Genomic DNA, 25570 nt, shown 5'->3' with positions numbered 1-25570 from the left:
ATGTTAAAAGAAAAGGTTAATAGTAAACCTGTCATTACAAACTGTGAGCTGTGGGCTTATTTCTGTATGTAAAAAGTGATTTTTTTCGCAGATGTAGGCTAACTGTTAGCTACAGATTTGTTTAATTTGTAGTTTTAACCTCAGAGGTGTAAATCTTCCTGATGGATATTTAAATTCCCTCTAAAGTCGAAATCTCCCAGCGCTTCAATCTGATTGGATATCACCGCGAGGCCAGCACGCAACAGCGAGCCAGGATTGGTTGAATCTGTGGAGGAGCTAAACAGCGTCAACGTATAGAGGCTAGAGCCGGAAGTGAATGAAGACTTCAAAATAAAGCAATGAATAAGAAGAAGCAGCGTCTTGACAAGATCCAGTATAGATTGTGGAATTATAGATATATATAGAGAGATTATCCAAGTTCGCTGATATATTTTTATTTAACGTATATGTATTTTCTTGAAAGAACACAGTTAAGAACCACACGTTTTGATAATTAAAACAGCGTGCTTTTATTTTGTGTCTGTGCACCATTTTATTTCCCGTTTTAAAAGTAGAGATCAGAACTCTATTTTATGATTAATTTGGGTGTAAAATCAGTTGCTGCTAAATGTGCAGCAACAACTTTGGAATGACTGAAATTGTTAAATTGAGTCGTCACACCAAATGACTTCCTGAGACTTATTAGACGACTTATAGCTGACTTATTTCATTTGCACGTCTCACAGGAGAGCATGGCTACATCGAGTCCTCATGGGTACCTGGTGTTTAATCTTTTAATCTAAAGAAGGTTCCAGTGTACTGGATTTTATTCTATTTTAATGGTTTATTATTTCTTAAGAAAGATAGTATTGCTGTTCCAGTCGGGCTGTCATGACAGTTAAAGGTCTATTCTGTGGAGATGGCAGTATAGTTAATAATTTGCAATACATGTCTTCTACAAAAAAATGGTTTGATTGCAGTTCTTGTAAGTCCGCTCCATCAAAAAGCTTTTATTCTGTAAGATGTGGCCGGAAGTGTGTCTGTCAATATGGCGGGCTTGTCAGTAGTGGACAGAGCTACAACAGTTGAGATCCCCTCTTCACCAGAGCAGAGGGCGAGAGGGTCCAGCCCTGCAGACCAGTCCAGCAGCTCAAACATGGCGGGCTTTGGAGGCGACGTGATGTGTTCATGGTCCGGATCCGGATCTACCGCCGACTGCCCCTCTGTAGCGGCTCCCGTGCCCGAGGAGCAGAAACCGAGGAAGAGGAGGAGAGCTTTCTGTCTGACCAGGATGAAGTCCCGCAGCAGCTCCAGCGGACAGCAGCAGCAGCCCGCCGCGAACAACAACAACATGCCGTTCATGATCCACTGCCAGATCGGCAAAGAGATCAAACACATCTGCAGCAACTGCCGGGGAGCCGAGCCGCTGGACGGTGAGGACACGGTTCATAGACAGGGTCAGGGCGGGAGGAAGAGGAGGAGGAGGAGGAGGAGGAGGAGGGGGGGGGAGGAGGGGGAGGTGTTGTACTCCTAGTTTTAAAGGATTATTGTCATCTATCTGCGGGTGACCGCTCCCTGCCTGAGGGGCCAGTCTGCTCTCCAGCCCGGGAGCAGCTCTCAGATCAGCTCCTTCTGTTAACTCGGTTTACTTTTGAGTGACCTTTAAAGAAAAAAATAGTAGTTTTTGAAAAACCTGTTGTATGAACGTAGCTTCTCACAGCGCTCGCTTCTGTGTGGTGTAGTTTAGGTGAGATGGAGTTACTCTGGAGCATGAGTCCAGATTTATTTGGCTCGTGTGTGTTTGTGGTTTAGTTTGGGTTCCATCCTCCACTCCTGTAAAACAGCATCAGCACCAGGGCAGGACGATGTGACCTTGAAATAATAGTCTGCTATGCTTAGGCTACATCACCATACACACTATATATCTTTGTATTTTTTAAATCACTTGGTAGATGTTTGGACTAGGCAACAAAATCAAATATCACAAGTCGTGCAGAAGATCATCTAAAAAAGACCAGATTTCTGAGCAAGAGATCAGATGAGTTACAGCTTAGTGCCCCTTAAAATATGAACGATTCAAATAACTTCATCAACCAAGACCTTAATGAGGGCTTTAAATAATGATTGTTTTAGTTGTCTTTTATCGCTCTCTATTTTTAAATCAGGGAAGCAACTAACGGTTATTTTCATTATCGATTAATCTGTTGATTATTGTAATTGATTGAATAGTGGTTTGGTCAATAAAATGTCACAAAATAGTGAAAATGACGTCCTCAGTTGTCTTGTTTAAACAAAAACCCAAAGATATTCAGTTTACTGTCATAGAGGAGGAATGAAACCAGAACATACTCATATGTAAGGAGCTGGAACCAGAGAATTTTGACTTTTTTATTTAAAACAAAAAGACTTGAACCAGTTAATCAATTAATTAAGCGATTAATGTAATGGTTGACAACTAATCGATTGCTCATTGTAAACAGTGAAGCTCTTTTTTAAAATCAATCCAGAAAATCTTTAGCCCTTTATCTTAGGCAACCCAACATGATGTCTTCAAATGTCTTGTTTGGTCCAATTATCACAACAAAACATAAAGATATATATATATATAATAGCTGGAACAGAGAATGTGGGTTTTTCTGCTCAGAAAAATGACTTCAACTATTAATATACTATATGAATTGCTGCTGATTATTTTTCTCCAATTGACAAATACATTTTTGGACTCATCACAGCACGAGTGCTATCACATTCACAGTACCTCAGGCTGCCCTGACATATGATTTGTACAATTAATCAACTCATCTCTTATTACTGATCCATCTGCAGATCAATACAGAATGCAGAAGATTGATTCAAATGTAGTGTTAACAGGATTCCCGCGCGTCCTGGAAAAATTGGAAAACAGTTTTCCAGTCATGGAAAACACATGGAAAATAATAGAAAAAGCAGAATGTCCTGTCCTCGCGATTCTTCTTTATTAATGAGTTTTATTATTTTGTCTTTACAATGTCGATCAGAATAATGTGAACATAGTCTGAGCCACAGGTAGAATCTTAAAATTGCTTGTTTTCACATCTTGTAAATAATTATGATATAAAAAAGGTAAAAGAGAACCTGAAACCTGCAGATCCAGCACATTTCTGCCTGATGAATGATGTGATACACAGTTACAAAAACTGTCTATTCATTTTCTGTCTTTAGCTCATCAATTAATTGACGAAAGAACGTGCTAGTCGCCTGATAAGCAGTAGTCGTAGCTCTATTTGATTAATTGACAAGTTAATTCAATTGGAAGATGTGTCAGACTATTTTCAGTGTTACTGCCACCACAGATCAATACAGACAGGCAGGAGATTGATGACTAGTCATAGGCATCAAGACATGTTTCTGAGGCAGAGATCATCTGCAGTGTCGATTATTAGATCGATAGATAGCGAGGGAAATGTAGGCATCCAAAACAATAATACACACGAGATAATGAAAGGAAAAACTGCCTCTACCTAATAGAGGTAGTTCAACCGTAAGATAAATAAAACAGTGCAGGTGTTTTAAAAGTAAGGATATTGTATATATATCTGTAGGCCTACACTGGCCAACTCATGTATTGGTGAGGCCCTCGTGAAATGTTGGTATTTCTTAGCCTGCTTCTTCTTTTTCGCCTGTTGATAAGTGTTGAGAACCTGCCACTCATCCTCTGAGACACTACGAGACAGCCTTCTTTTGACAGGTCTTTTGCTGATCGGAGATTTGTGTTCTTTATTTAGAAAAATCTGTATCTGTGGTGAAGTTTCTTTTCTATCTCTCAGGGAACTAAGTTTGATGTATTGATCTTCTGATGGTGTGGTCACTTTGGACCTGCCTGATCGTGCTTTGGATACAGCTGATCCAGTTTCTGGAAAGTGTTTTCGAGCTCCATGCAGTGTCCCCTTAGAAACCTCCAGTCTAGCCATGATTTGACACTAAGAAAGCCGCTCTTTGCTTAGAATAACAATTCTGACACTTTAATTTATCTTTTGAATCCTCAAACTTTCTGATTTTTTCCAGGTTAACGTGACTGTATTTGAGAGTTTAAAATAAATGTGGTCTCACGCATAAAAGCAGATTGTGCATGAGGCTAAAATAGCCACAGTGGCGCAATACAAGTTTAGTACAATTACATTTGTCAGCTGTTTACTTTGCATTTGTTTACAACAGCTTATTCCCCAAAATACATCCATAAAAAAACAACTGATCCACAAACATGAATGGAGCCAGTACCTGGATGAGTCAGGTAACTGAGTGACCGGTTTTGGTCCCAGCAGCAGCATCACCTATTATCCGGCTGCTTGGACTTGTTGTTGAGCTTGTTGTTGAGTGAGTCAGTGTAAGAAAACAGACTGGGGGTCTGACTGAAAGAATGTTGCGCTGCAGTGTGAGTCTGAGCCCGCTGACGCACTGCTGCTCCCACTTCACTGCTGAGGGGTCAGAAAACATCAGCAAGGACCGGACACCAATAATCTGTTTACGTGGGTTAAGATGAGTCAAGAGGAAGATGTGACCCCTTGAAACTCTGACATCGTTCCTCAGAAACTAAAATGATGCATCTCCTCCCCCTGCAGCACAGCTGGAACCCACTCCTGCAACATAATCCAAGAGTTTTAGAGCCAAATGAATGTAGGACAAATCATGATGATACTGTAGACGTTTTCTCTTTGAGAGAGCTTTATTTGCTCAGGGGAGGATTCAGTGTTCACACCAGGCTGCTACACAGAACAACCACAGACTGACTGCTGTCTGCTGCCAGAGGGGCAGCTGAGGAGGGGTGGTGGTGGAGCGGGTTTGGGGTGTAGGGAGGGATGTTGTTGTTGAAGGGCCTCTCGATGGTAGCTGCTGAGCTGGTACAGATTTGAACTGACATCCCTCTTGTAACAAGGCCACAACAAGGCTGACATCTCCTCCTGTCTGCAGCTGCTTCACGTTTATCTGTTTGTGCAACTGATGCACCGCTCAGCTTTTATTTGTCATCTTGTCTGTGGCAGTTGTTGGTTTCGTTCTGCCGGATAAAAATAATCTAAAATTGGCAAAAAATTTGATTTAAGTCAGGAACTTTCTGATGAAAGGATGAAGCAAACAGGATCAGAAACCTGGCATCAAAAGAATCTTCTCCAGCTTCTAGTACTTCAGACAGTTGCTGATTCTTTGAACACATTTTATTCTGTACCAAAATAAGTACTGGGGTTTAATACCCAGCTGTACCACCACAGAAGTCATCCCTTTGTCTGCTTATAGTTCTTTTAGTTAACAGGATGTCTCAAAAAATACTTATTTCATAGATTGCTGGTGAGAATAACTGATTCTGGGTTCCAACCTGCTGGCTGCATGTTCTACTCGCAGCCCAAAGAAGACATGCAGATTAATTGACAACTCTAAAAATGCCAGGAGGTGTGAATGTGAGTGTGAATAATTGTCTGTGTCGATGTGTGAGCCCCTTGATTGACCAGCAACCTGTCCATGGATTAACGCACTTTACGTCCAATGTCAGCTGGGATTGGCTTCTGCCACCCGTGCAAAGGATAAAGAGGAGTAGCTAATGGATGGATGGATGGCTAATAGTGCTACATGATATGGTAAAAAAAAAAAAAAAATGTGATGAGTTTAACAGATATTGCGATATGATGATAAGTGATAATACATTTTTAATGGTTAAACTGAGGCTTTTCTGACACACTAGAAGCCATGTTGATCTGCTTGTACAGGAATAACGTAAAGTTTTATATTCTGCTGCAGTTGATCTGTGTATATCTGTGTATATCTGTGTATGTACGTGTATATCTGTGTATGTATGTGTATATATGTGTATATCTGTGTACAGTTGCAATCAAAATTATTCAACCCCCACTGCAAATTAGGTTTATTGGCAAAATGTACAAACTAGCAGCTGTTTACAAAAAACAAATCAAACAAGAACAATTTAAATAGCTCAACACAACTAATATTACAAGTGGTTTCTCCAAATTCATCACAAAATGCCACTTTTAATGACTACTGCAGTCTCAAAATTATTCAACCCCTTCATGACAAGCATCTTTAGTACTTAGTCGAACACCCTTTTGCTGTTATGACCTGCTGTAAACGTGATGCATAGCCAGAAACCAGCTTCTGGCAGCGTTCCTGAGGAATCTTAGTCCATTCCTCATGGGCAAAGGCCTTCAGTTCACTAATATTCTTGAGTTTGCGTGCTGCAACCGCCTTTTTCAAATCCCACCAGAGATTTTCAATGGGGTTCAAGTCAGGCGACTGTGATGGCCACTGTAGTATCTTCCAGGATTTCTTCTGAAACCAAGCCTTGGTGGACTTTGAGGTATGCTTGGGATCATTGTCCTGTTGGAAGGTCCAATGATACCCAAGCTTTAGCTTCCTCACAGACGGCATGACATTTTCTCCCAGGATTTTCTGATACTTGATTGAATCCATCTTGCCCTCCACACGCTGCAGGTTTCCAGTGCCAGAGGAAGCGAAGCAGCCCAGAGCATCACTGAGCCACCGCCATGCTTCACTGTAGGCAGGGTGTTCTTTTCAGCGTATGCTTCATTCTTCCTCCTCCAGACATACCGCTGATCCATAGGCTCGAAAAGTTCCAGTTTTGTTTCATCGCTCCACAGAACAGAATCCCAAAACCTCTTTGGCTTATTTATATAGTTTTGAGCAAATTGGAGCCGACTTTTCTTGTGCTTTTGGGTCAGTAGTGCTGCCACCAAGTCTTGCTGCAGGTCTTTTGCAGTCAGTCAAGGGTTTTTGACCACCTGCCTCCTCAGGACTCTGGTGGCAGCCGTTGATAGCTTCCTCTTTCTGCCACGTCCAGGTAGTGTAGCCACTGTTCCTTTAACTTTAAACTTCCAAACTATGCTTCCAACTGTATCTCTATGAACATTCAGTGCCTTTGCTATCTTTTTGTATCCTTTTCCTTGTTTGTGCAATGCAATGATCTCAACAGTCCAGGTATTTGAGGTGTTCTATCTCAAGCACACCTGATGCAACTAATGAAGCCCTTGATTGGTTGCATCAGGTGTACTTGAGACCACACCTGATTTGCAAATGTGTCTCTAATGAGGAATTCTATTCAGGGGGTTGAATATTTTTGAGACTGTAGTTGTCATTGAAAGTAGGACTTAGTGTTGAATTTGGATAAAATCCTTGTAATATTAGTTTTATTTAACTATTTAAACTGTTCTTGTGTAATTTGTTTATTGCAAACACCTGAATTTTTTTTAATTTTGCCAATAAACATAAAATGCAATGGGGGTTGAACAATTTTGATTGCAACTGTATATATGTGTATATCTGTGTATATGTGTGTATCTGTGTATATCTGTGTATACCTGTGTATATCTGTGTATATATGCGTATATATGTGTATATCTGTGTATATATGTGTATCCGTGCCTGCTGGTGCTTGTGTGTTTACATATGTTGGTTTCCTTTGTTTTATTTGCCGCCTGTGGCCCAGGCCTCAGCCTCATTCTGCACAGTCTGCCTCCTACAGCAGGATGTTGTGTGTAATGGGAAAAGGTGTTATTTCAAATGGAAAACTGGTGCTGGCTTTATAGAACAGCCTCCAGCATGATTACTTTCACACAACTCCCTGTAGGGCCACAGGAACTACAGTTCAGAGCCAGTGAATGGAAAAAGTGGAGGAGGGAGAGAGTTGACTTGAAACATGGCACTATTTTTGTTTAAAAAAGTAGAAATGCATTGTGGATATTCAGCAGTCTGTTTATGTTCTGTTTTCCGATCCGTGTTGAATTCCTCCCTGTCAGCTCCGTCCTGAGGTTTTTCTTCATCTGGGTCTCGGATCTGTCTGGGACTTTAACTGTGATTAACTGAGATCCAAATGAGCTTTTCCTGACTCGATTATGCTCAGCCCCTCTGGGAGAACGTGTCCCTTGACATTTGCACATCTTCAAAACCCGAAGATGTTTAGTTCATAGTCAGTTAAAATGAAAAAGAACATAAAATCCTCAAGTTTGAAAAGCTGCAAACACAGAATGTTGTGGGTTTTAGCAAAGAAAAAAATATTTTAGAATGATTTTAAATTACTTAATGATTATCAAAATAGTAGTCGATTTAACGCCTGATCAATTGATAATCTTTGCGGCTGTGTCCCCTGTGATTAATATGAAACTGAAATATTCATATATTTTAATTCTGCTGTTATGATCTGGGTAAAAAACAAACCACCATCAAACAACTCAAAACGTCTTCCTGTCAGTGTTGTTTATCTGCTTGTTGATGACCTTGCCGTTGTTGTTGTTGTTGTTTTCCAGCTGAGGAAGTGGAGAGGTTGGCAGCGATGCGCTCTGATTCGCTGGTTCCGGGCACACACACGCCTCCCATCCGGCGGCGGAGCAAGTTTGCCACGCTGGGACGTCTGTTTAAACCCTGGAAATGGAGGAAGAAGAAGAGTGAAAAGTTCAAGCAGACCTCTGCTGGTGAGAACCAAAACACTGTAAACACAACACTTCCATTATCACCCGGTTCCCCTCATCTGCTCCCTGTAGTAATCTGCTTCACTCACATGTCCCACAGACCATAACTATCCCCCCGTTGCACATAGCAACAGTAGCATTGATGAATGGCACCTCAGACCGCTGTGCTGCAGAGTGCGGGGTGATCTAGAGGCTGCAGCAAAGATCGACTGTGTATGATTAAAGTTATTTAAGGCTGGTGAGGCACCAGGAGGCTTCAGGTCAGCTGCTCCTGCTGCTGCTTCATCAACCAGAACATCAGCTGATTCAGCCTGGTTCTTACTGGACGCTCTCTTTTTATCATGTTAAATGGTTACAGTACAGATAAGATAAGATAATCCTGGATTGATCCCCAGAGGGAAACTTCAGGTGTTACAGCAGCCCAAAGGAGAGAATAAGTACAGAGAGAGAAACTTCAAGGAAATAATTAGACTGATATAAAATGATAGAATAAAATAGAAACTATATAGAGCAATGAGACTAAAAAAGGCAAAAATTTAAGCAGTCATAGTCTGCGATCTACGGAAGCCCTGAGGGCCAAGTGAAGGATCTTTCTGTAACAAGGCCTTCTGGTCATCCATTTTCTAAGTCTGGTCTAAACTGTTTTCTCTCCTGTGTTCATGACTTGAGAACTGGTGAAAAAGACAGTTTTGCCGGATAATCTTTCTGAGTTCCTTCATTTTTCCCATCTCTGAAACTGAGTGAAAAAAAAAGAACTTTTGTCTTTTTTCTTATTTTCTTCCGGGAGAGAATTTTTTATTTTCAGGATTAAAAATCCGTGAAACAGTGGGATTTGTTTTGTTTTGTTTTTTTGTTTTTTGTTTTGAGAACATTTTTTTCCACCATGTGTGAAACTGACTGGAAAAAAAGGTTTTGGTTTGATAAAATTAAACAAAAAATCCCCTGGAAGAAAAAATGAATGCTTTTAGTCCTGTTTAGAACATGTGCTAGTGGTGAACTTCAGCCTCTTGTGGTTAAAATAGATATTACAAAAACAAACGCTTGAAAAATGAGCATTACAAATTAAATCAATAGAATAAAATAAAATACAGAAAATACACCTTACGATTTTTTTCTCCTGCCAAAAAGTTTTTTAACTTGGCTTCACAACTGAGAAAAACAATTTTCCTGGGGGAAAGAAATATAAGTTTCACACATGAAAATATTTTTATCTCCTGCAAATGTTTCTTTTTCACTATGTTTTACACATGGAAAATGTTTTTTTCCCACCAGTTCTTGAGTCATGAACAACAGGAGAGAAAACAGTTTAGACCAGTATATCCTCACTTGTCCCTCAGGGCTTCCGTAGCGTTCAGTAATCTTGAGCTAGAAGTGTAATAAAATCCACAGAGAAGTTAAAAATAAAATCTGATAAATAAGAGAACATATTACATTAAATACATTTTGAGTGGCTAATAAACTTAACAATGAAATAAACAAGTTATTTAAATGTAAAAATACAAGAGTCATATTTACAGAAAAGAATTACACAGACAGAATGCAACCAAAAAAAGCAAAAGAAAAGAATAACGTAGAGGAAAATGAAGTAAATTGAAAGGCTAATTTACATTTATCACACTCGGTTCAGACATAATGGCTAAAAGTTGATAATTACAGCGTTCATCAGAGATGCAAACACAGCAGCTGTGGAAGAGTTGATGAATGTTCACTGCAGAAACAAATGAGCTTTAAACGGTGATTGTCAGCGTGCCACAGTGTGGTCTGTGCGATGTGAGCCCCACTAGCTGAGGAAATGTGGATGTTGGTACATATGTCTGGCTCTCAGCTACAATCTGCACTCTGTAGTAAAGCTGTGAAATGGAGGCAAGCGTTTGATTTGGATGGAGAAATGGAAGCTGTTGTTGTTTCTCAGCTGGCTGAATGATTCTACATCCTGTTCTCACTGAGAGACACAAACACTCCGCAGAGGGGTGAGGAGAGGCTTCCTACAGACAAGCTGTTCTCCCAGCTGTCACAGCAGGTGACTGGGACTTGCTTCCTCTCCCTGTATGCAAATTAAACTCAGTATACATTCAACAACACAAACGCAGGTACATCTACGTGTCGTGAGCACCATGTGTTGCTGCTGGACTCTTGCCATCATTTAGTCCAAGTGTGTTACATTATGTGTGCATTCATGGTTCAGCAAAGAGAAAGAAAACCTGTTTTTTTGAAAAATACTGTACGTTCAGAGTTTGGCCAGATCACTATGAAATGGCACTCGACATAGAGGTTCTTGTGTTGAACATATTTGAAGTCAAAGTCATGGTGATATTGGCTGCTGCTGCTTGAAACTTCTATCTTTACTCAACACTGTTCATTTCTTTTGTAAATGATGGTCCTATTTAGAGTGGATTAGACGATAAAGCAGAGCATGCTTTAGTCAGAACCAATCAGCATATCCTCCCCAGCTCCACCTCAGGTTAGTGTGGTAGCAGTTATGGCTCTTCATATGATTGGCCATTTCCTCCCTGCTGTTAGAGTCACAGTCACAGGGAGTTATAAAGTGTTCCTAACTGAACCCTCTGTTTGTTTCTACAGAGCTTCATATTGTGCTATCACCTTTTGCTTTAACCTCAGGCCTTCTGCTAATTGGCTGATTGTTATCATCCTGTGTTTTGTTGTGGATAATATTCAAATTTCCTGCATCCAACTCGTTTAATGAATAGTACTGGAGGCACAGCGATGGTAATGAGTGTCTGTCTCAGGAGATGAGGTGAAATGAAAGTCAAACGATTCCTGTCAGATTCATGTGGGAAGCATAGTGCAGTATGCAATAAACAGCTATAATACATCAGGCCTTGAACACTTGACATCACCTTACAGTTTATAGTTGAACATGTCATGACAGAGAGGAGGGGAAATATGAACAACATAAAGTCTTAAAAAGGAAAATGGATGGAGTTATAAAAGTGTGCAGACGTTAAGAGGGAGCTGGTGATGAAACTAAAGGGAATGTGAAAAATAAGAAGACAATCATTTTAGTCTTCAGTTTACCAACAATACACAGGAGGATGTGCAGAAACATGTCATATCTAATAGTTCATCATGCTATATAGTGTCAGGAGAGGAAAAACAAATGTGCCGACTCATGTACGTGTGTCTACATCTGCAGTGTGTAAAATACAACAAGTGAAGAGGAGAGTTGTTCTTAAAGTAAAGTAGATCAATCCAGCTCATATTTGTTGATGTTTCACTATTTGTTGTCTGGACACGAGGAGGAGTTAGCTGGTAGTGAAGCTGTGATGACATCAGAGGTTCAGTCACAAGGTTCTTGCTGGGCAGCAACATTGAGTGCGTTTACATGCGCACTAATAAACCCATCATTGATTTGATTTATGGAGGTACCAGATTATTCAAGTGGTCATGTAAACAGCGTAATGCGATATGCTTTATCGGATAGAAGCTGTTATCAGATTATGAGAAATCCGATAAACACACCTAGTTTTTTGCCCAATATTCCTTTTTTATTGGCATGTATACCATTAGTCTGTTTTCCTTTCGTCCTTTTACATCTGCGCATGTGTAAAAACGTCAGAGAAACAGGATGTTTTAAAACGTGAGCGGATGCAGATGTGATCAGCCTACACTCTCCGTAGCTACCGAGCTCGTACAGCGCTATTACTGCTTGCATTTTTAGAGGTATAGCGTCACACACTGTCATCCCGGGGGCTGGGCTCATGACATCCTTCATCAGGTCACACAGTTTGACAAATGCTCTTCACGACATTCTGAAATTCTCTCTTCATCATGATCTGAGAATTCCTTGAGCACCATCTCTTCCACCGGTCCCTGCTCCTAACACGCATCCAGCAAGTGAACAAAAACCAGTTTTACCTCACATACTTGGAAAGAAATCCAACTAATTGACTGAATCGTGTGGACCTGTTTTTTTCCATTATTGCATTACTAAAGTGCATGCAGACATGTCAAATCGGATTATTATCATAACCTGATTATTCCCAGTTATCAGGTTATTGTGGTCATGTAAACGGGCTCAGTGATGGAGTCCAAACAAACATCTGCTGCAGATTCCTCAACACTAATGAACGTTGTGAGTGTCTGGTTGTTGTTGTTGTTGTTTATTTGACGCCATGTCTTTTCTGCCTCCTCAGTGTTGGAGAGGAAAATGTCCACTCGCCAAAGCAGAGAGGAGCTTATAAAGAAGGGAGTCCTGAAGGAGGTTTATGAGAAAGGTAAGAAAATAAAGTGACTGGTAAAACGCTGAAGTGCTGAAACAACCAGTTGATAAAGGATTTCTTTGTTGACCTGATTTTTACCTTTTTATCAAAAATATCCAAAGTTTTTGTAGCTTTTCTCTGCCTCACATTATTTTTGTATTAATATCTGGTGGCGTCACTCTGTTAATATGGTTGGAAAATATCTCAGTATTTATATGTTTATTTATATACATTGTATACATTTCATGACAGTGGAATCATGATGATACGACCATGTCAGGTGATCGTTTTTTGGAAATTCTGTTATGTATAAATTAATGGTTCCATTACATTTTTTAAGCATATGAATAGTTTTGTCTGATTTAACAGTGGAACACAATGATTATTTTACAAATGATTTTGCATAAATTTGCCATATCTTATATTGTATACTTTATATTATATATATTTATACATATTGTAAACATTCTTATTAATGTTAAAAAAATTTAACAATTTCCAAGTTATCACAAAAAATGAACAATTCCTACACAGCAACGTGGTAATTCTTTTTTCTTTTTTCTTTTGTTTTTTTACAAGTCATAGAGAAAATGAATTATTGATCAGTTGAAAAAAATGTTTATGGTTTGAAAACATTGTTATGTTGCTGGAGCTTTGCCTGCAACTAATATTTTGAATATATTTTTTATATATAAAATATTTGTAATAGTTATGTTCATTACTGAATATTCTGTCAGTTATTATTTTGATTAAAGGAGATTAAAGTTCACCCAAAAATGAAAACTCAGTCGTTACCTCCATGCTTATTTTTTTTCACCTATTTTTATGGATGGAGAAAAAAAGAACTTGGAAAGGTTATCAAGGCAAAGCTTTTCTCTCGAGCCGTAAACACAGGAGAGAAAACGATTTGGATCAGACTTAGACGACGCATCACCAGAAAAGAAAAAGGTTCTTGCCCCTTAGGGCTTCCATAATTTGCAATTTTCCCAGAGCCCAAGGTACAGCCGTCTTGTTTTCTCCAACCAAAAGTCCAAATCTCAAGATACTCGTAGTGATATAAAACGGATTATACATTTTTAATTAAAACTGTTGGTTGATTTTCTTGATTTGTTTCAGCCCTGACTTGTAGTTTGTTGCTGCCTGTTCCATATTTTTATTTTCTAACAAAAAATAGAAGCAACACTGCCTCGTCTGTTTTTCATTTATCTATTTTTGCCGCTCTTCCTCCTGTTCATCCCCCTGCTGGGTCTGTAAAGACGGCTCTTCCCCGGCTGTGCGAGAGGAGGTGAAGATGGAGAACGGGCGCTCTCCGGTGCTCGGCTCGAGCCTGTCAGAGTGTGAAGGTACTGAGCTGATGGAGGGAGCAGCTGCAGCTGTAGGTAGGCAGCAGAGCCTCGGCGCCGTTGATGCTTCATTTCTCAACTCGTGTTGTAGCATCTGAATGCTTCATCTCATTGTTTCTTCTCCTCAGGCTCTCTGGACTTTCAGATGCAAAGTGAGGGTGCATGTCAACAGGACCACACCCAAAAATCCATCCAGGCTCCGCCCACGAAGAAGTCCAGTGTGTATCCGGCTGAAAGCACGGAATCGACGCTCTCCAGACCTCCTATGCTACACAAACAACCTCCTGCGCTGCCACCCAAACCCTTCAACAGGCTACCTAACCACATTACAGGTGAGATTGTCATCATGCACGCTCATAATTGCACATGTGACTGTGTGTGCACATCTAATCCTCTCACATCCTCTTTCTCTGTGCAGACGGCGCCCCGGTGAAGTTGCCGTGCATGTCGGTCAAATTATCTCCTCCTCTACCTCCAAAGAAGCTCTTGATCTCCGTACCTACAGGGAGCATGGAGCCTCCTTCGCTCGCCTTCCAGAAGTGCCCCGGCCCTCCCGGCCATGCTCCACTGGGCGGGCACTCTCTGCAGTACGGGACTCTACCTGTCGCCCTCCACCCCCCCAGCCGAATCATAGAGGAGCTCAACAAGACTCTGGCCCTCACCATGCAGAGGTTTGAGAGGTGAGGATCACAACAGAAATCATCATACACAACGTTTATATTATGGAAACCACATTTTTCCTCCAGAACATCAACTTTTAATGAGCTTTGAAAAAATAGCTGTGATCAGTTTTGTCACATTGGATTTATCAGCCAATCAGATGGGTTTTAAATGCTTCATGTAGCTCGTGAAACTTACTTTAGTTCATTCTCTCAACATATAAAAGGAAATCTATAACTGTATACAGTAAAGTCACAATATTGGAATTTTACATTTCGATACAATACTAGTATTAAAAGAAAAAACAGTACTCTGTTGTGCCCTAGTAGCTCACCTTGTAGAAAGTGCGCCCCAAAAGACAGAGTCCTCAGCAGTGGCCCTGGGTTTGAGTCCAACCCGTTGTCCTTTTTCTCTCAAATTTGAAGCTGTCCTATCCAAATAAAGGCTAAAAGCCAAAAAAAAATTAAGAAAAACAACAAAAGATACTCAAAACCATGGCAAAACGAAAATAATTCCAAGTAAATGGAGTGTTGGTTTTTTTTTGTTTTTTCTTCCTGTTTGAAATTAAGAACCTGCACACAGTGCTGCTACAGAAAAAGTCACTAAACACATACCAACACATCTGTAATCATTTAAATAGGCTTTCCGCCGATCTTATCGGCTATATCGGATCGGCCGATATTTTGCATTTTATGCAATTTGTGAGATCGGCTGTAAAATCTTAATTCGCCGATCCGATCAGTGATGTCATTGTCGTGCTAAAACTCCCTTCAGATGCTCCCGTTGCATAGATTGCAGACGGCCTGTGTCCCACCCATCCCACCCTCTCAGAAGAAGCTCCACACCACAGACACGCCTGCCCGAACCCGACAGCTAGTTTTGAGCCCTGTCACGATGTGACGGACAATAGAGTTTTTTGAATCTTGAATCATTAGCTGTCGGATTCAAACAAACATGCCGGCGGTGCGGGACCCCCCCCCCCCAAAGCGAACGAGACAGACACACAACCCAAGCCACCCGCAATCCGTGCAACACTAGAGTACCTGGTGGGGGAGCATCTCCAAAATGCCGAAACGGATGCTAAAGCAAACTACTTTAGACAGTACCCGTCCGTATAGCCGTGACAGTGAGAAGGCAAGGGGTGGCACAAGCAAATTTATGGAGTTTATCGTGCTGGTCGACCTGCCAATTATGCCATTCATGTCTCAAGTTATTTTGGTTTGACCTGACTGAACTTTGAACTTATGTCTGGCCAGTCCTTGAATGCCCTCTAGAGGTCATTGATGTTTTACCCTTGCATCTCTGTCAGTTTGGGGCATGGCAAAGATTGTTAAACATTGGCAAAAATGCTTGAGAATACTTTTGTTGATACTCAGTAAACAGTACATAAGTATATACAGTAAATTAACAAGTTATTTAAATACACATATTGCTCCCTCACGTAATCGGATTGGTGATCGGTTTATTCAAACTCACTGATCGGTGATCGGTGATCGGCCCCAAAAATCCTGATCGTGTAAAGCCTAAATTTAAATATCTGTGAGTTGAAAATCTGAAATTTTTTTTGCTTCAGTACTTTTATTACTATCAAATGCAGATAGCATATCGTTTTAACAGCCTGTTCTCATCAGGAAAAGACCAATCAGATTGGCTGTGAAAGAAGTATATTATCACCCATATTTGCGTTTCTTATTAAGCGGCAACCTCTGGTGGCCAGAGTAATTATTACAGCAGCAAAAGAGGAAGTCAGGTGGAGCAGTATAAAGAGGAGGAGGTCAGGACGTTCTTCCCAGAGACAGCTGTTCATGTCCCGTGCTTGAAACCAAAAGTCAACAGTGAGTTATTTTAAGTTACTAACGTAGTACGAATGAAGAGCGATAAAGGCCACACACCAGGAGGAGGGTGGGGATGGATCACTGGGTTGAGTCAAACAAACAAGCGCAGGACGACCTGTTCAGTCAGTTAGGTATGAGGAAATGTCACATTTCAAAGGTGGTATCAAACAAACGATTGATACTTCTGATAACCTCAGTACACTCAGGTTACATTAGAGTTTCTGATGACATGACTACAGGGAGAAAAACACTGTCACTGATAAATTATCACAAATGATCAAACACACACTCTGTGTCTATTGGAAGCACACTGGTTACACCACCTCTCCTCCAGCAGCTCGCTCCTCCTCATCTATCAGTATGATTGGTTGCCTGTCTGCAGGTTAATTTGCTACAAACCTGCCACTGCTCCAGGCCGGTACTGTTGGTCATGGAAAAGCTTAATGATGTGCTGTGTGGGTGTATTCAAGTTTATTTTTTACAAATCAATCTTTTATTTCACAGTTTTGATTCTGACAGGTTTTTTTTAGCATCTGTCTCTTCTCCGACTGAATGACCGCAGGTTTTCTCTCCATCCGTTTGTTCTGAGAGTTTGAGGCCGATGATAGATCACTAAACATAAATCATGTACATCGCACACACATACAGCTGCTCTCCTGTTATTTCGCAACTTCATGCAACATTGAGCCCACACCTCTGACCTTTGGCCTTTCCCACCGACCTGCAGCTCCATGATGCACACCGTTCCCACGGTGATGATCGAGTGCAACGACGACAAAGAGAACCTCCCTAACGAGGCGGACTACGAGGACCTGCATGGTATGTACAAGGACGAGGAAGAGGAGGAGGAGGAAGAGGATGACGAAGAAGAGGATGACGAAGAGGAAGAGGACGACGAAGAGGAAGATGATGATGACACATTGTTTACAAGTGGGTGTTTTTCTTCAGGGCATAAAGCATCCACCTGCATGTGTATGCACTGTGACCAGAAATATGTTTCCAGCATAATCTAACCATGCCTGTTGTTATTAATTATGATATTTAATATGTGCATATGCATGTATGAGCACATATGTTAACATGTTTCCATATGGTTGCCCGAGCACAAACATCACACATGGCTGGAAGCTCTCTCTATTATTTAACACTGAAGCATGTGTATAGTTTTTGTAGTTATTTCATTTTGCACGAGTAATAAACATACAATATATAATACATAAAAAGAGGAAAAGGATGCTGTTGAATAAAATCAAAGTCGAAGACGATTAAATTCTACCAACGTTTGTATAACACTCAGGGTTTCTCTCAGTGTGAGGTGCTCCTGAAGTGAACAGTGTCTTCACTAATCATATTTGCGTCATGTTACACTTTTATTACATATATTGAGCTTCAGGGAAAACAAGCACTTACAAAAGACATCATCGTTATCTGATCACAGGACAAAGATGACATATATCTGGATCTGCCAGTCTCTGTCTGGCAGCATTGAGGGAAACCATTAAATAAAAAATGTAAAAAATAACAACAGTGATAAATGAGAATTATGATGGGTGCTACAAGAAAATCTGTGAAGACAGGAGCGAGAGTTCACCACTGATCTACACGTGAAAGCAAACAGCTTGTACTAACCCACAACACCTATCTTGTTTCTTGTGTCATCACTGAAGGCACACTGGCCATGAAGGTTTTAAGAAAGGACTCTCTGGCCATCAAGCTGAGTAACCGTCCATCCAAGAGAGAGCTGGAGGAGAAAAACATCCTGCCGCTGCAGTCGGACCAGGAGAGACTGGAGTCTCGACAACAAACAGCCACCAAACTGACTAGGTGAGCCCGTGTGTGTGACCCTGTGTAAGCTGTGATGGATGTGACCTGGCTGCTAAAGGGAGCAGATGATGGATGATGAGTCATCGAGCAGAGAGGAGGCAGAGCTGAGATTAAAGCTGAGGAGCAGCTACAAGACGAGCAGACATGAGGGAAATGGGAAGTGTGAAGAGTACAGTGTGAAGTGTGAGGGCTGAAAGGCAGGTTTGAGGGAAAGGTGCTGTGAGCATGGCAGGTACAAAGATGATTCACAAAATAATCTCATAATATGATCTTCTTATTTTAAAAGAACAGTATCAGGAAACTATTTAAGACATCCCGATCAGAAGTAAGTTTTTTATCATGTGTGTGGGAAAAAATTTCAGGATGCAAAAAACACTCTCCCAAAATGTTTTTTTTCAAAAGCGCAAAACCTCCTATCTGAAAAATGCACTTTCTTTCTTTTGGAGGGGGGGGGGGGGGGGACTAAAAAAAACTTGCTGTTTTCTTGCAGAATGCAATTTGTTAAGGATACCCAATCCTACACTGTACACTGTTTTTGGACCATATTACTATATTATGTGTTAACAATACCGACTAGGTATTAGTGCCTCACAAAGTGCAGGTATTTTCATATGCATATATATTTGTAGATAGGAGGTTTTGCGCTTTGGCCATCGATATGTCATTTAAATTGCCAAAATTTTATCATGTAATTCATACTGAAGCCCCGATGGGCAAATGAGAAAAGTGAGTCTGATCTAAGTGTTTTCTCTCCTGAGTTTATCACTTTAGAACTGGTATCTCAAATTTTAAATAGAATTTCAAAAACAATCATGCTTGTTTCAAATTCATGTTAATTATTAGCAGCTGGTTAATTGAGATAAGCTTGTTTGACCAACATCAAACATATCTGATATTCAAAAGCAGAGGAAAGGACGAAATCCTTACATCTGAGAAGGTGGAACCAGAGGACTGAACTGATTTTATCTGATTTGACTTTATGATGCCCACCATGAGCTGCACTCAAAAAATATAAATCTTGCAAATTGAAATGAAATTATTTCCATAATAAATCAGGTCTGCTTAAAGGGGCTGTAACATGTTTGGCTGAAGCAGAATCTCCTAATGTGTCTGTTCTTCTTTAATCTCGTTTTATCTTCCTGTCCCATACTGTACATGAATCTTGGAAAAAATGGATGACGACTTGAACACCAGACATTTCTCTTTTGGCCAGTGGTCATGCTGTAAGGGCAACAATCCACTCAAAGACGGTCTGGTGTAGAAAATAATGGACTCTTTCCTTTCTCTATCACATTGGTTATTTTTTGTATATCTCACCATGGATATGTGGAGTGATTTAGATTTTTATAACTCCTCTAATGAATTGCTTACAATTGATTTGTGATGATTTAGTCACATTGGTGCTATCTACCTTGAAACACATGTACTGTAAATCAGTGTTCATTAGCTGTGAAGCAAAACACCCACCGTGTTCCCCTCCTCTGGCTTCTCTCTTGACCCTCTCAGTAGTAACAGTCTCGTGCTCTTGGCATCTTTTTACTGCTACCGTTCTCGCTCACTATCAGTCATCCTACCAACTATATGAATCACAGCCCCACCTCAGCCTCCGTGTCTGTAAATTCAAAGAAATACAACCTCATAAAAAATATCACACGCAGTCAGCTCATCTCTCCAGAACAGCAACATATCTGCCTGCCTTTTTTTTAAATTTCGCATGAACCCGGTACGATGATGATGAAACACATGAAAAACGCTCTAAAAATAGATTTCCTGAAATAGACATGTCACTATTTTTTTCAGGCGGTTGAGTCAGCGGCCGACAGCAGAGGAGCTGGAACAGAGGAATATTCTCAAACGTGAGTAACTGTGCATACAGTGAGAGGAAACAAACATATTGATCATCAGTGTGTGTGATGGTGCTCTCTTTGTTTCTCCTTCCCGCCAGCTCGAAACGATCTGGAGGAGCAGGAGGAGAAGAGGGAGATCAAGAGACATTTGTCCAGAAAGGTGAGACGGAGGTGGAGAAGGACACAGAGTGGACATGTTCAGATGTGTTCAGATGTTTAGTTCATGACCCGGCTGGAAATATAATCATGGTGACCCAACTGCCACCCTTCAGATTACAGCATTTTGAAAGGATGATAGTATTATCTGTTACATCATCCTCTCATTCTGTGTGTGTGTGTGTGTGTGAGCGATCATCTCCATCTTTGTGACAGCCTCAGGACTGTTGTCCCACAGTAATCATGTTATTTCAAGTATTGATGGATGAATCCACTATTCTACCACAGAGAAACAGTCACTTCATCCATTTGTTTCTCACCCTCAAAACCTCAATACCCTCAATACTAAAAGAAATTTCAATACCAACATATTTCAACATGCCCCTCTAGAGAGCAACATCTAATAAATATGATAACCAACCCTGTTCTCCCCTAAACATTCTCTATTAATTAAAAAAATTCAGACTAAAAATATTTGAAAAAAGAAAAAGAAATTCCGCCTGAAATGTTTTTTTCTCCTGAGGGAAAAAACCATTCGCTGTTACATGAATAAAGAAAAACAATTCTCCTGGATAAATGTTTGCCCACTTGATTTTACACATGAAAAAAACTTCTGCCTGATTTTTTGTATTTTTCTGGTGTTTTCACAGATGGACACTTATTTTTTCACCAGTTGTACTGATGGTGAAAGGCTTTGAAGTTATCGGATCCCTTTTTTCTGTCAAGTGTTTTATTTATTATATCTAAATACAAAGAAAAAATACGACAGGATTATTCTTTATTTTTAATATTTAATTGATTTTAAAACATAATTAAACCTACATTGCACCTGAAAAAAAATCATATTTTTTTACACTGATCAAGAGAATCCATCCGTCTCAAACATGACTCTCAAACATGGGCCATTCTTTCTGCAGACACGTGTTCCCAAGCGTGCGTGTTGCAGAATGCTGAGTTTGACTTGATAACTATTGGACTCGCACAACTTCTTTCCTGCGTCCTTTAGCTCAGCCAGAGGCCAACAGTGGAGGAGCTGAGGGAGGCAAAGATCCTCATCCGCTTCAGTGACTACGTGGAGGTCGCCGAGGCTCAGGACTACGACAGGAGAGCAGACAAGCCATGGACTCGGCTAACGGCTGCTGACAAGGTTGGCTAAACACACACAACCGCTCTAAACAATTCTTAGCCAACTCTGGGTTCGATTGGTCTGTACTATAAGTGTTTGTTTGTGTGTTGTTCAGGCTGCCATCAGGAAGGAGCTGAATGAGTTTAAAAGCACAGAGATGGAGGTGCACGAGTCGAGTCGTCATTTTACCAGGTAGGACAAAGTTATGAGGCTGTAAAGTTCATCACATATCAGACAATAATCCAGGAAAAGCAAAGTTTTGTCTGAAGTTTAAGTCTGTCAAACAGTTTTTATCAGCAGAAGGACCAAATATTAAAGTTTGTCCAGAGGGTGGTGCCAGAGGAAAGGTCATGCCGTTAAATGAAAAGGTTTTTATCCTCTGTACGACGGCCATTTTAAGGAATCCCAGATTACATTGTTAGACTTGACTCAGCCTTTATCAGCGTAAGCTGCACATTGTCTGCCTCAGCAGTACCTACACTGTGCTCTGTCACATTATTCAGAACATAATTATGAGCAGCCGAGTGTGAAAACTGTTCAGTTCAGAGTCAGGGGATTTCTGGCTGCTACAGAATCTCCCTGCAGAAGCTGCACACAGCTTCAGAGGCATCAACACAGTAGCAGTGTTAATGTGTAATTACTGTGTTTCGTTTGAATTGTGCCATGAATTACATAAAAGATGATAATTTAAAAGATAATTTTGCAAGTCAAAGTTGCAGTTTGTCGTAAAGATAGAACCATTAAGTTTTGTGTAAAACCGCTCAGTGAACTAGATTTCTGATCTCGCACAATAGTCTGTTGCCTCTACGGGGCAAGTGTTATTTTTCCTGATGATCCATTTTCTAAATCTGATCTAAATAGTTTTCTCTCCTGTGTTTATGCCAGGATAATAAGTTCCATAATCTTTTTCCTTCTGTGAAAAGACGTGAAAAAAATTTCAGGAGAATTTTTATTTCATGTGTGAAACAGTGAAAATATAATAAGTAAAAAAAATTCCATTTGTTTAAACACATGAACAAATAATTTCAGATTCTCTTTTTCATTTGTGAAACGGAAAGAAACAAAGATTTCAGGAGAAAAAAAAATCCTTTTTTGTAAGGCTCATATTTCAAACACGAAAAAAATCACTTGGTTTCACACATAAATTAAAAAAGATTTTACTGGGTTTCACGTTATTTTTCCTGCTGATTTGTTTCACTCAGTTTCACAAGAAAAAAAATAATTTCTACTCAAATTTTCTTTTTCACAGACCAAAAGTTCTCACGTCATAAACATGGAGAGAAAACAATTTAGATCAGACTTAGAAAATGAATCACCAGAAAAACTAATTTCACCAGAAAATTACAATTAGTCTGACAAACAAAATGTGTCATTTCATTTGTGAAACTGAGTGGAAAAAAACAAAGTTTCAGGAGAAAAAATGTTTCTTTTCATGTGTGAAACCGAAAGAAATAAAGAATAAAGAATAAAAAAAGGAGAAACATTTTTTTTATATATGGCTCATTTTTCACACACTGAAAAACAAAACAGAATTCACTGCTGAAATATTTTTTCACGCAGTTTCACACGTGGAAAAACAGAATTTCTCCTGAAGCAAAAAACAAAATACTAATGCAACAATTCGTCTGATTTTTTTTTTGCTCCGTTTCACACAAAAAAGAACTTAAGATTTCTCGCAAAATTATTTTTTTCCCCATCAGTTCTCATGACATGAACACAGGAGAGAAAACAGTTTAGTTCACACTTTGAAAATGGACCACCAAAATAAATAAATAAATAAATAAAGATTCTTCACCTGCCTTCACGGCTTCTGTACCCTCCAGTAGGAAGGGGAAATTTCCCAGTGGAAATTTCCAACTTTCCAGCGTTCAAGATACACTCCGCCCTGGTGAACAAAAACATGGCTCACCGCAACAAACTTCTTTGGCGAGTGTACACACAAGAGAGCCCTCAGCAGTGCAGCCTTCTTTCATATAAACGTAACAGCACCGGGTTTACAGGTACATTTTTGAGTTAAGACTTGTCCCAGAATGCAGCATAAGTCACCAACATGACCATCGCTTTGGAAGAAGTTATCACCAAGTTTAGCCAAGTTGAGAGCTGCAGCTGTCTGAAAGGAGAGTTAGTCGGTTCTGTAAGAGCTAGCATGTCGGACCGGCTCTACTGAAGGTTTCAGTGAGTGTTAAGAGACATCACTTACATTCTGCAATTACATTCTTTTTACAGTCTTATACTTTAACGACTGCGACTTTATTAGAGTTGCAAAATGATCTTTTAAATTGACAAAAATCATGTGTGTAATTCAATGTGCTGGAGGTGGAGAGACTTCACCTCTCTGTTAGTTTGAAAGGTAATCAGTCTTGAACTGAAGTGAATAATTTGACCTGTTGGTGATGCTTGAAAAGTCCAGGGATTCATCCTCTGGGTTTGTGTATATCTGTAATCAATTTAATGGTTATCCATCAGTTGTTTGTTCATGTTTCATTCTGGACGTGAAACCTGACCTGAAATTGCTCAGCCTAACTCACTTTGTTGTCATGGTTTCTCTCTGCAGGTTTCATCGGCCATAAAATGAGTGAGTCAGACCTCGGACATGCTTTTATACTCCCACACCGAGCCTCAAGTGTTCAGACTGCTACCTGCTGCCCTCGTACTGCTAACTGCTCCTCTTCCAGCGTCGACTTCAAACCGACAGACTGGACACAAACAACCTGTGAGCTGTGGCCGTCACAGGAAACAGGAGCAAACACTTCTAGATGGATCAAACTGGCATCTCCACTCAGTGGAGATTTTAAGGACTTCTTGATATTCAAAAGCTTTTATTTGTCATTTTTTATGATGAAGAGGTGGTGATTTGTTTACTTTGCAGCACTTTTGCTTTTGGACGTCAAACACAGAATCTGTGCCAATTTGGAAGATGAGAATGGTCGGAGGTGAGGATGGGACTTTTCTTTTTTTATGCAGGGATTGGTTTCTTGCCTTTCACCATGTTCTCTCTCCTTTCTCAACTGGACTTTATCTTTCCTTGAGGGCGCTTGTGTTGGCACCGTTTTATTCTACAGATGACATCTCAGTGACCGTTTATCTAATTTTTCCAGAGGAATTAAAATATTTACAACAGCTTACGTTGTTGTAGGCAGCTGAATCGTAAGCCAAAATGTTGCAAAGTCCTAATCAAAATCCCCAAATTCTCTCTGCAAGCCAGTAACAGTAAACAATGAAGATCTCTTAACAGGTACACATCAATCAACTGAGCAATAATTTCAGATTTTTTTCCTCATCTGTTCATGGGCCGCATTCAACACCTTTCAGACTTCAGATCCCCATTTTAAACCAAAGCAACTTGACTTGCTGTGGAAGTCGCAATCTTGAATGCATCCTAGAGTGACTGCTGTCGAGAGTTCAGTAACGCGCTGTGTCACTGTGCCTACAGGATTGTTTACAGGGATTTCAAAGTTGCCAAATTTACTCATTTCATTTGATACAGTCTTATCTGTAGACACAGTCTAATGTTGCCGAACTCTCTGCTCAATTACAACAAAGTAGACTTTGGTTTTTAATATTTCATATTTTATTGTCTGAGATAAAACTTCAACGGTACAAAGTCAGAAACCCTGCCACCTTATATTTTCTTCTTTATTGTTTACAGTTTATGAATTTCAGTTTTGACCGTATTATTGGGAGAACTGGTTGGTCTGTTGTGTGTGTTAGGACTGTGTCTGAGTGAGTGTGTGTGTATGCCTACATACAAGCATCAGTAACATTACTGTCTCTTGTATGTTTAAAAGTGTTTTGGGAGAAAATATTCTCAGAATTATAAGACTTGTACAGATCAAAGAAAGTTTTCAAATGTTTTTTGTAAAGCAGAAAAGCTGCATGTGACTATTAATTTATTGTGAGTCTTCTATGATGTATGCAGTTTCTTAAAGAAAGAAACTTATTAAAAAATAAGTTAAAGCTTCTTTGCCTTTTTGTGCCTTCACACTTACGAACGACCACTCTGTTTAGAAGCTGTTTTCAGTGTTCGAGTCCTTTCCACGTCTCGATTATCAGCTGGGAATTGTCTCGTCAATATGAAAAGTGGCTCTCATTTCCTCACTGAAAGTAGCCAGTGA

The 25570-nt window shown here is 40.1% G+C and overlaps 1 protein-coding gene across 1 annotated transcript; it reads left to right on the top strand.

The window, feature by feature from the left end:
• Positions 1 to 1082: 1082 nt before the first annotated feature.
• Positions 1083 to 25412, top strand: phactr1 (phosphatase and actin regulator 1). Its single transcript, XM_073476103.1, has 13 exons — positions 1083 to 1412; positions 8283 to 8447; positions 12599 to 12679; positions 13921 to 14043; positions 14136 to 14339; positions 14426 to 14687; positions 17230 to 17432; positions 18170 to 18326; positions 20127 to 20182; positions 20272 to 20333; positions 21336 to 21476; positions 21571 to 21647; positions 24010 to 25412. The coding sequence occupies exons 1-13, from the start codon at positions 1136 to 1138 to the stop codon at positions 24023 to 24025; spliced, it is 1824 nt and encodes a 607-aa protein (XP_073332204.1). The 5' UTR covers positions 1083 to 1135; the 3' UTR covers positions 24026 to 25412.
• The last annotated feature ends 158 nt before the right edge of the window (positions 25413 to 25570 follow it).

The sequence above is a fragment of the Pagrus major genome, chromosome 11 (genome assembly GCF_040436345.1).
Source record: "Pagrus major chromosome 11, Pma_NU_1.0".
Lineage (NCBI taxonomy): Eukaryota > Metazoa > Chordata > Actinopteri > Spariformes > Sparidae > Pagrus > Pagrus major.
This window is presented reverse-complemented; position numbering and strand designations above follow the sequence as displayed.

What these genes read in the sequence shown, in the direction of transcription:
- phactr1 (XM_073476103.1), top strand. Translation starts at nt 1,136, where the DNA reads ATGGCGGGCTTTGGAGGCGACGTGATGTGTTCATGGTCCGGATCCGGA. An exon ending in GGGAGCCGAGCCGCTGGACG is followed by an intron (nt 1,413 to 8,282) that starts GTGAGGACACGG and finishes GTTGTTTTCCAG; the next exon opens with CTGAGGAAGTGGAGAGGTTG. An exon ending in GAAGGAGGTTTATGAGAAAG is followed by an intron (nt 12,680 to 13,920) that starts GTAAGAAAATAA and finishes GGGTCTGTAAAG; the next exon opens with ACGGCTCTTCCCCGGCTGTG.